An 11,755-nucleotide genomic window follows, 5' to 3' on the forward strand; every position below is an offset into this window, starting at 1 on the left:
AATACTTTTTAAAAAATATTTTCAAAATATCATTTATTGTTTTTTTTACATTTTTTTTATTATAGTTTTTAATTTATTAAGAAGAAAATAAGTTTTATAATTATATAATAAAAATGATGATTTTTTCATATATATATATATATTATAATTTTAAATTGGTAAATTATGTTTTTGTATTAAATTAAAGGAAGATAAGATGTTTAATTTTTCATTCAAATTTTCTAAAAAGAATAAGAAAATGATAGAGAAGGTTTAATCATTTTTTATTTTTATAATAAAATAATTTTTAAAAATTTATATGATTTTTTTTCCTTTGCATAGTGTTTTTTTTTAATTTAATTTTCATATAATTTTTTTTTTCTCAATGCATCTAGTGGATGATGTTAATATATTTGATATGTTGAATACTTATAAATTATATGAAAATTAAAATATAAGTACAACAAAAATATGTTATAATTACAATATAAATACACTTACATTACAATAAAGCCTAATTAGGAAATTTTTGAAATTTTTTATAAAAATGATAATTTTGTATGATTATACCATATTTTACAACGTACCTATATCATAAATAATATCTGAAACCAAATGAAATACTAATTTGAATTCACGAGACTCGTAATTTATAAATATATATATACACACACAAAAATTATTAAATAATTTCAAAACACTAAATAAATGTTGTTAATATATTGATACGATGTGTTAATACCAATAGGGTATGAATAAACATTTTTAAAATTATTACTTTTGTAATGAATATAAGTACGACATAAATGCATTATACTTACTATATAAATACACTATCATTACAATATATTACAACATAATTTAATTTATTTTTATTTAAATTTTTCACGTGCTATACTACCCAATGAATAATTGTGAGTTATTGTAAAAACTAATTATTCATTATATTATGATAACAAAGTTTTTAATTGTATGTTTTACATATAAAACAATATAATAACTTTAAGATATGGTTTTTATTTATGAGATATTCAAAATTATTTTTTTTACAAGGTTCTTTAAAAAATCTCAATTTTTTTGAAAAAAAAAAACAGCAAATTTTTAAATAGTCACTTGATTGTTCAAAAGTGAACAACAATTTTTTCAAGATGAGAAATATACTGTTAATTACCTATCAACCTGTACTTATCATCATATATGCGCTCCACATCATTGACAATCTCAATTTATTTATAAATAATGTAGAAAACATATTAAGGGTAAAATTGTCCTCTAAAGAAGTGAGCCTTCGTAGTAATTATTTTTTCCATCCTACCTTATTTGGTAATTCTCCCTTGAAATTTTGATAAAACATTGCTATCAAGCAATATACAAATATAAATTCAATGATGCAAGTATGAAAACAAACTATAACCAGCACAGAATTTGGGATTGCTCCTAGCTGTCAGAATCATAAACCCTAAATTTTACATGAACAGAATAAGAAAATAAATAATCCAGATACCTCAGAATTCTACAAATAAAGAGAGTTACATACTGTGGTCAATGGAAACAAATTTGGAAACACTAACTTCTGTAGAAAGCCATATCCAATCTCTTTATCCACTTGAGCTTTCTAATACAGGGCCATAGGCAGTAAAACCAAGCAGCAGCTCCAAAAAGAGCCATCACAGTATTCAGTGCCATAAACCGAAGGCAGCGGAAGCAGAAACAAAGATTGCGAAACAAAATCATAATTATCATTTCAATGTATAAATAAAGTTCAGAGCACAAAAACAGACCCCCTATGGGTCTTATATACACAAGCCTCTAAAATCACTCCAAAAAGGTTTTTACAATCTAGACTCGGTATCTTCATCTTCTTCTTTTTTTTCTTTTTCTTTTTTTCTATTGTTACAGTTGAACACCAAAGAAAAGGGGAACTAAAAGAGAAACATATAAAACGAATTTTAGTCTTAAACACTTTGACCATGGACATGTTTTTCTTCCAACCTGCCCATTGACATGCATTTCCTGCTGTAAACTCAAAGAAACTAGAGGTGTTAAGCAATCACATAACTTAAGGCTGCTTCAATCACGTTTCTGCTCTGTCTTTACATCTTAACAAATGGTCCATATTACCCAAACCTCATGGTTCATCTTCAGCAAGCTGCACATTGTATCCATGCTTCATATCTGTATGAAAACAAGGGTAATATTTAGGGAACAGCAAGCAAACATACATTGAAACCAAGCACCCCATAGAATCCTGGGCATGTGTGTAAACAACATGCTAGACCAAGAAAAGGATGACAGTCCACAAGCAACAAACTACAGCTCAATGGAACAGTAACTAATGAAAAAGTGTTCAAAACTTCAGATGGGCCTTTTTCTTTTGCCTCCAAAGCACTCTCAGGGACATTAGGAAATTAACAACTCAGTACAGATATCAATGATGAAACTTCTCAATTCCATTCATGTGAAAAATAAAGGAACAGAAATATGTTAGACCTTAAGAATATACCATGTTGTAAATTTGAAGTTAATATGTTTTCGTGACCTTAACAAGTGAATGAAAAACAAACAATGGAATGACAAAGATTGATCTATTTTTGAGCTTCAGAAAATATAAATAATATGCCTTGATCAACATTCTTCTCTTCTTGTACTCAACATGGCGCCAAAAAATGGCATGATATGGGGTTTGATGTATATTGGGATTTTAACCAACTCTTATTGCAAAGAAGCTCTCCTACTGCAAGTTTCAGATCTAAGTAATACCCAATCTGAAACAGGACATAGCATCCGCACTAAAGCCTAACCAATAAATATATTTACTTCGTTGTGAATAGAGGTATGCAAGGCACACATAAATTAATTTTGTATATTGGTTCTCACCATTCTGATCACAAAAAACCTAAATCACCTTATGCGATCCTGTGTTCTCATATCCATCCATGTTTCTACCTTTCATCTGCTGCAAAAGTAAAGTTTATCCCCATACATTTTTAGAAATAGAAGTGATTCAGAAACCAAGGAGAAAATGAGACCCCCCCCAAAAAATGTCAAGACATGTACAATGTCATTAACTAATTAAGAAAAACTCAGTTCCAGTTCATACACAGGCTTTTAAATCTAACAGGAAAGGGAACAAATAAAAAGTAATAAATCAAAAGCTCACCCACAATTTATTGAGAAATGTCATGTATCACAAATAACACGCTTGACATGTAAGTCCTGACCACCAAGCAGGTCATGCTGCTGGCCCATTTTTTGCTTCGTCGCCTAAAATCACTGTATAAAGTTACTTCATAAAATATTTTCATATGAGTTTAGCATTTTGTCTTGGAATTATTGACAATTGTTGACTGGGTCCCTGGGAAAAAAAATTCAGAATGAAGAAGCCTTCGCTATTTGTTTTTCTACATGGCTATATTTTCTAATTGATTAAATTCAACCTTTCTAATACTTTAAGAACTTCCAAAGTTAATTGGAAAAAAAGGCTTTGAGCCAACAAAGTGAAATTAAAAAAATTCAAAGTTTGGAAAATACCAAAATTCAAAAGCTCTGTTGCTGAGTAGAAAAAATATTGGCGAACCTCTTTCAGGAATTCAACGTTATGCATTTGCTATGTTTACACATGGAAATGTGATTATATTGTGGCTTAAAAAAAATTAAGATCTGGAGGTCCTGCAAACAGAATGTATAATAGGTAAACTATTCTACCTTAGATAATGAAATAGGTAAAGTTATCATAATTGGATGTTTGATTTTGAAAAGTTAGGGTTCTTCTGAAATTTCTAACTTGACAAAGGGCAAAACAGCCAGAAAAGAAAACTTTGAATTGAGGGAGTCCAACATCTACAACAGTGTAGCATGCCAATCAAAATCACAAAGAGGATGTACTTGCAAATAAACAACTGAAAGGGAACTTCATATTAATATATAGGTTGAGCATTAAAGTCAGTGGTTACAGCTTCTTAAGCAATATAATGAAATAGCCAACCACCCTATTTATGAAGATCTAATATCACAAATGATATACAAAAATAAGTCATGATCACAATCACCCAATCTAGACCTTCATCAGGAATGCACGGAGAAATTTTGTCCTTGACTGGCAAAAACAATATTATGGATCAAATGGTTGCAAAGATCCAATTGGGTTAACTGTTGATCTAAGAAAATTCCTAGGCGGGGCACATCAGATGTTGGGATATCACTCTTTGCATACGTACTATTTGCCTAGCATCTCTCTTCTGTAAATGAAAATCACCAAGCACATTAATTGCATTAAAGTGTTAACAAAGAATTGAAATGTTGGATCAGGGTACCTTTCATTGAAGGTTTATCATACTTGTCTTTCCTGTCATCTTCATTTTTCCATTCACAATCATCGTCCCCCATCTCATCCCGTCCATCATTCCCAATATCACTTTCACTTGCTGTCTCCCATTCTGAATCATCAGTCTCATGGCCATATATGTCCCCTGCATCACCTTCACAATGAACACCCCCATGTTTAATTGCTGCTTCTCTAAATAACCAGGCAGCACGCATCTGCTTCTTGACTAATCTTTCAGCATAGTCAGGAACCTTATTTTGCCTCAAGGACAGATCAGGATCACTTGATTGAGAGCACTCATTTATGAACAGAATGGCATCTAACAAACTCTCTTTAGCTAACCCTAGCATGTCATATGCCTGTGCTCTTCTCCAAAGGCTTTTGGCATGACGGTTAAGAGGGTTGTGAAGACAAAGGGCACGTGTAGCATCACTAATGGCAGTCAATGGTTGTTGCAACAGAAGATGACACTGAGCTCGATTACTGTACAGTACAACTCTCTCTTTTTTTGATCTCATCGGACACAGTGCTAATGCTTCAGAGTACTTTGATGCAGCTCCAGATATGTTTCCAGACGAGAACAGGGAATTTCCTTCAAGCTTGACCACCAGTGCTGCTGCCTGCTTGATATGGAGGTCCTCCTTTGGCATACTCTTTTCCCACTTCAATCTCTGTCTTGAATTTAATAGTTCCTCAATCTGTTCCTTTGTGCGATTACTCAAAGCGTTCCGCCCCGTCCCTTGTGATTGGATACATTCCTGAAGAACATTAACGATGGAATCCCCAAGCTTTTTGTGATCTCCCAGAGTTGAGATCTCCGAGAGGTCTACCAGTGCACTTACAGCCTTGTCAATCACCTATCAAATAGGATGGGAAGCATTAGGTACATAACAGCACAGTTCATATTCAAAAACCCAAAACGGTTACAACTGATGAGTAATGAAATAATAAAAATGTCTAGGAAACATAATTTGAGGCATTTAAGTATAAGTTGCCCTCTGGCAAAGAGTTGCTCCAACTAGTCACCACATATAATTATTTAACAGGATGGTATTCATATCGGTTGAAATTTGAAAATGATCCTTTATGAACTTATTCCTTTCAAAATGAAAGCAAAACAATGTAATGGCAAAGCAAAGGAAAATTATATCGCTTTAGAAGTGATGTGCCCCTGGCACAGGCTAGTTCAGCATACAATCAATTTAAAAGGATTGTCAACAGCAATTGACTATTTTAGCAGTATAAGACATATGAGGTTTATTTTTATTTTATTTTTATTTAATATTGCTGTAAATGTCTAATTTTTGGTAGCTTTCTAGATTTTAAAACTGAAAGTTAATGCCTAATCTATATTACTTTATGGAGAAAATGCAGGCTTTGATTTTAAAGGGTGTTGACAACGAAATTTTTACCCTTTTCTCCTGAAAGGAATAATGATACAACTGTCACAAATTGTAAAGAAAGATTCAAAAATATAAACCACTATATTAAAATCTCTATGACACAGGAAACATACAATCACAAATCTACAACTTGCTCCCATAAACAGGGGGTATAGCTAGGCTATTGGACTGTAAAATCTGTAAGGGGAGGTGGTAGGGATTGATTGGTTATAAATAACCCTCATTTTTCATGCCAAAAACTTGACCTCTTCATGTTTCAAAAACATAATGCAAAAAGTTTTCTTCCAAATTCATAAGAAAAAATTTCTACCATAAGGATGAAAAACATAACAGTATAAATGGAAACATTACCAATTAAATACTTGACTTATTAACACTGATCTTCCACCAGAAAATGAGTGTCATGGACACAAAAGGTACCAAAATACATTGCATAGAGAAAGGACGACCAAGCAATGCAAGGTGCTACTTATAGTGGCGAGCTTCAGTGTACGCATTTATCATAGGTAGTTTTGCATGTAAACCAGTGTTTTAAAATGCTGTTTGTAATTGGTTATTAGGCATATGCCTTGAGGTGAGGCTACACATATTAGCTTCAAGGCTATATCCTTAGTACAAGGTAACTAAGCAAAGCCTCACCTTGTTGAGGCTTACAGCCTTTGAAGCTATCTTCAAGGCTATTGAGGTTTAAGCCCCAAATATCCAATGGGTTTAATGCCGTTGTGGGATTTTCGAAATTTAAGCCTCAATATTCAATGGTTTTAATGGATTTTTGCTTTTATGGGGTTTTTGGATAGTTTTTATAAGTTTTGTGTAATAGAGCAATCACATATGATTATAATTCCTTGGAGGATCTGAATAGTGATAATGATGATATTGTTGAAGATTATTTGATGAAACCATGAGAGAGAGTTGGATTTTGAAAGAGAAACTAAATTAGAAACTACTAACAATGACAAACAATTTTGATTTGGTTATTGTGAATTTTATGGTTTTCCTACTATTCAATTTCATGTGATTTTATCAGTACTTTTTTTAATGTTTCCTTTTTCTTTTTCTTTTTTTATTTAGTTTAAACAGAGGCTTACACTTAGTTCCACCCCAAGGCTTATGCCTCGCCTCATTTGGACAAAATATCTCAAAACCGCCTTAGTATTTTAAAACATCGGCGTAAACTTTTGGTCCTTGCTGGGACTTTAACCTACAACCACATCCCTACCCAAAACCCTCATCAATCAACTTTTGTTTGGTTGGCTTACCTAAAAAAGAAATTATACATAAATGCTAGTTTAAGTGAGGATCATTGAAGGAGGTAGAGGTAATTAAGGTTGATGGTCAGTTATATGAATGCAACGATCTTCTCTGTGGCCTGGTTTGATTATTCATAAGAAGAAGAGGTGTGGAAAAGTTGCTGGTAAAATTAAGCAAAGGAATAAATAGGGGAAATGTGTTCTATGGTTATGGGTCCCAGTGTGTCAAGTAGTTGCTTCATTTCATCGAACTAGCTAATGAGACAACATTAAAATGCAACAATAAGATGACACTGAAAATGAGAATCTTCATGAAAAGACAATGCTTGATGAGATAAGGAATAACAGATGAGATGGCATGCACATGCAAAAAGAAAACCACCACTAGCACCAGTGAAAGAAAAACAAAAAACCAAGGACAGCCTTTTAAACATACACTTAAAAGCAATAAAAATGTTATGGATCTACCAAAAAGGAAAAAAGGAAGTTTCTAGAATATTGGCTTTAACAAAAAATTGATAGAATGGGATAGAGAAGAAGGAAAAAAATGCTTCAAATTTTCAAAATAAGGCACTATAAAGAATAAATTGAAAAACCGATTAAGTACTTCAGCATGTTTTCTTTCCACTCTTGACTTTTAATTTACAGTCGAAAATAGTTGACCAACTCAGAAAAGCAAGAAACAACTAAACGTTCTTAAGTCAAAGGCCAAGGTGGATTCCACTCTAAAATATAAAGACTTTTAATTTATGCACAAAATCAACATTAAATGCATTTCATTTGAACATGTCATTGTAAGTTTTGCATATATCACATTTTAAAAAGAAATAGCATGTCAAAGTTAATAGTGACACCTTTTGCAATAACAAGGGGGCAGTTCTTATTGGATTAAATCCAAAAACTTAGGATCTCCAAGTAATTCTAGGGAGGATGCCTCATCCTTCTTTATCCAGACTTAATATATATTTTGTTTCTTTATGATGATGCTGCTAAGAAAAATAATAATAATAACTTATAATAATAAAAAAAAAAAACTTTGGATCTCCAAGATAAAAAGTATGTTGGAATACCTTGATTGAGTATCTTCCCTCCACTAAGTTTTAGCTTTCCTTCAATTTACTTTACCAATGTTCTAACTAGAAGTTAATAATACCAGGTCAAATGATCAGGATATTTCACTAAGATGGCATGACACCTACTATACATATTCCACATGAATAAATCTTCCATGACATCTTCTTTTATTAATTTGTTAAAGCTCTACTTTCTCCTGGTAGTAACAGAATTCAAACATCATAAGGTTCAAGCCTTTGGCCTTATAAAATAACATGGGAGAAGTGATAAAAAAAAGCTTTAACAATTGAATAATTCATCATAAGAAAACCTAAAAAGAAAAAAGAAAAAAGAAAAAAGATATATACAATCAAAATATTACAATGTGTATCTCTATGAACTTCAATATTGACTCAAATGCCTGCCATAACCTGGGCAAGACAAATGTCCATGTAATAACAATTTTTTAAGAAACAAAAAAGGAAAAAAAATTGAAAGAGTTTTACCTTATGACAAGTGCTAGGATCCTGGAGCAACCACAGAAGACAGTCTATAGCCATATACTGCCAATCATCTGACGAGCGGGCAATATTACACAATGCTTCAATGATACCAGGACAGCTAGCGACTGGCCCTCTGCCAAGCTTATGATGACAAATTGTCCGCAATAAACCAATACCAGCTGGTGAATTTTCATTAACAAGTCCACCCCACATGCCCGGTAGTTTTATTAAAAATTCGGGCTTGCATATAATAGAAAGAAACTCGGGTTTGAAAGCAAAGCAATTAATAAGCTGAAGGGACCAGCACTGCAACTGACTAGCCCATTCCTCTGCCTTCCTGGACTCCATTTCAACGCCACCCATGCCACGTGTTAGCAGATCACAGTGATAACTCAGCCTTCTGTCAACATACTGGTAAAAATGGGAATAAACAATTTCTAACGAACTCATTGCAAGCTGAATGGAAAGCTCAAGTATTTCACCATGACTAGCCAATGCAGGAAAAGTGCTGGCATATGTAGCCAGGTGTCCCAGAGCTCGCACAGCGACTCTCTGTTCAACCCAAGTTAACCTCCCCCTCAAAAGTTCAACTAAGGGAGGGATTACTCCAGCATGAACGGCACTTTCTGCAAATTCTTCCATGTTCATGGTGTAGGATCCAATAATATGTGCTGCATAATAAGGAATATATATGTTTTGGTCATGAGAGAGCCAGCGCCGATTCTTTAGACCCTTCCAAATTAGTGCAGCCATGCATTCAAATATGCCCAACTCAATAAACTCAGGGTCATTGGGATGTGCCATAGCAGTATTCCAGAGGCCACTGATAGGGAGGACTTGACCATCATCATCCTGTGAAGGAAGTTCTCTAAAGAATTTCAATATACTTGCCCTGCGTTTACTTGGATTGCCTTCCTTCATGACACAGAAGAAGCATCCTGGGTATGGACAGTCTGGTGATACTTTATCCATGTTCAGATAAATAACTACTCAGTAATCATAGAGCATCAAGTTAATTCCTCCTAGAACTTCTGGTCATAAAATTTCTTCAACACTGCATTGAAAGACACATAGTTTTAGAAGGTTAGATGCAAAATACAAATCAAATGAATCATATAGAAACAGAAATAACGAAACTTTGCAATGTTGTTTTTTTTTTTTTTCAATTTTAGAATAAGGTAATGCTATATTCTCCAAATAACTTCTCTGAATTGACGAACAAGCAACAATGCATAAATGTCACTGTTAAATCATTATAGAGCATTATCAATGTCATTGTTGAAGAAGCAATTTGGAACCCATTCAGGAAACTGTATCAATTTCCTTTTGAATCCATGGCAAGTGTGTGCATTGACTATTAATCTTGAATTACTCCATGACCTGTTAACAGATATTGCAAATGTCATGACAAGTAAAAAACCATATATGACATTCTTAAATTGTTTTACATGAATCTACACTCGCAATCATGCATACCAACTCTGCACCCCAAAACTGAAGATATCGTTCTTATGTATTTAAGAAATTCTTGCCAATTTATCTTGACCAATCACTTTCACAATGATATTTTTCAAAAAGAATGGAAAATAAAAACCAGCCAAAACTACATGTTATTGTTGAAAATTCAAATCATTTGCATCTTACATTTTCCACATGAAGGACCCATATGTGAACAACACAGGAATGCAGAATAAACAAGACCAGAAATCTAACCAATATCAAAAACCCAGATTAAGGAAATGCAAAACCTAAGAGAAAAAAAATTATTTTTAATGCAGGCTTCAGGATCAATGTCAAGCATTTTTTTTAGTAAAAGGAATAAAGTTAAAAAAAATAAAAATAAAAATAAAAATTTCATCACTTAGAGTCCAAAAAAATTGCCCATAAATTAGCATGGAAATTAAGGTCAAACATTGTCAAGTTTGAAACGCCAGAGCAACAGAATCGCCTCTTCCCCACACATAAAGCTAATGGTTTCTAAATCAATCAGATCTAAAGAGTAACGCATTTGACAGAAACAAAAACCATCCTCAAGTTCCCAAACCCTAATCACATGGTCAACCCAAAGGAAAAGAAAAATCGATCAAGATTCAAGTTTGATGGGAGTACACATACATTGATTTCCATAAAAGAAAACATTTTTTATAAACAAAACGGAGAGGAAGAGATGAAAACGCGATACCTCACGAAACACAAACCCGTTCTCTATGTATGACGGCGAAGAAGAAGCAGAAGTGAATGGAGCAGCTTCAATAAAACAAATACCACAGAATCATGGACCAAAACAAAACTGCTTTTCCGCTTTTAAGTTTTTGCTGCTAGAAAGCAGATTGCTTTTCTGTGAATTTTCTGTTTCTACTTCTATTGTTGCCAAATCGACGAGCGCAAAAGGGCGAGAGCTAGAGAGAGTTGAGTAGCAGCGAGCAGACGCCTCAATACGACGGCGATTGGGGATTCTGACAGCGGAGAAGATCTCGCAATGAAAACACTGTTTTAATGCAATACCCAAATTAATTTTCCGGGATGGATATGTTCACGGACGCTCTTTGTTGAATCCAATTACTTTCACGCGCTGTCCATTCCCACTTTTCTGTATCATGATTGGATAGTGGGAGATAACGTGTGTGATTGCAGGTGGGTTAGGTTTGGATATTAAAAGTTTACAAGACGGGCCATCCATTTTCTGTATTATTATTGCGGCCACTGTGTAATTTTGCTTTATCTTTCTGAGATCGGTCCCATCTCTTTACACGCCTGTCTTGTTACCGTTGTCTTTGAAGGAGGCAATCATCTGTGATTACGATATTAAATGCATGGATTTGGACCGTGTATCTTCGTGGACCCATTTCAGTACTACAGAATTGACAGCCCACATTTATGCGGTTCTTGTAGTTAACTGCAGCTGATTTGCTCCTTAAAAATAGAAATTTTCAGACACATCCTTTGATTTTCCGAAATGATAATTATCACCCTTTATGATTGCTTTAAAGTAATTTAAGCGTTTTCAAATTAATGAAGAGAGATGAAAAATGAATAAAAAAATAAACTACAAAAATCTAAAAAATATCTTATTTTCCTTTACATTTTTGCCTTGTTACCGTTTTTACTTGAATTTATTCCAATTTTAGATTTTATTATTTGGTTTCAAATTTTCAATGCACCATAAAAGGAAAAAAAAATTAAAAACATAAATTATATTCTAAAATTGCTTATCCTTTATTTGCAAATACTAGAAATGGTTAA

The 11,755-nt window shown here is 33.3% G+C and overlaps 1 protein-coding gene across 4 annotated transcripts; it reads right to left on the reverse strand.

The window, feature by feature from the left end:
* Positions 1 to 1,443: 1,443 nt before the first annotated feature.
* Positions 1,444 to 11,016, reverse strand: LOC117918784. Of its 4 annotated transcripts, none has more exons than XR_004651939.1 (5): positions 10,695 to 11,016; positions 8,516 to 9,566; positions 4,293 to 5,160; positions 2,857 to 2,932; positions 1,444 to 2,154 (listed from the first exon to the last, which is right to left on the reverse strand). XR_004651939.1 is itself a non-coding variant. In XM_034835676.1 (4 exons), exons 2-4 carry the CDS (start codon positions 9,482 to 9,484, stop codon positions 2,108 to 2,110), a joined length of 1,884 nt encoding a protein of 627 aa, XP_034691567.1. In that variant the 5' UTR covers positions 9,485 to 9,566; positions 10,695 to 11,012; the 3' UTR covers positions 1,444 to 2,107. The 4 variants fall into 4 exon arrangements, 2 of the variants coding, with proteins under 2 accessions (XP_034691567.1, XP_034691568.1); XR_004651938.1 differs by having other exon boundaries at positions 2,857 to 2,935; XM_034835676.1 differs by lacking the exon at positions 2,857 to 2,932 and having other exon boundaries at positions 10,695 to 11,012.
* Between the last annotated feature and the right edge of the window lie 739 nt (positions 11,017 to 11,755).

Source organism: Vitis riparia, chromosome 7, assembly GCF_004353265.1.
Source record: "Vitis riparia cultivar Riparia Gloire de Montpellier isolate 1030 chromosome 7, EGFV_Vit.rip_1.0, whole genome shotgun sequence".
Lineage (NCBI taxonomy): Eukaryota > Viridiplantae > Streptophyta > Magnoliopsida > Vitales > Vitaceae > Vitis > Vitis riparia.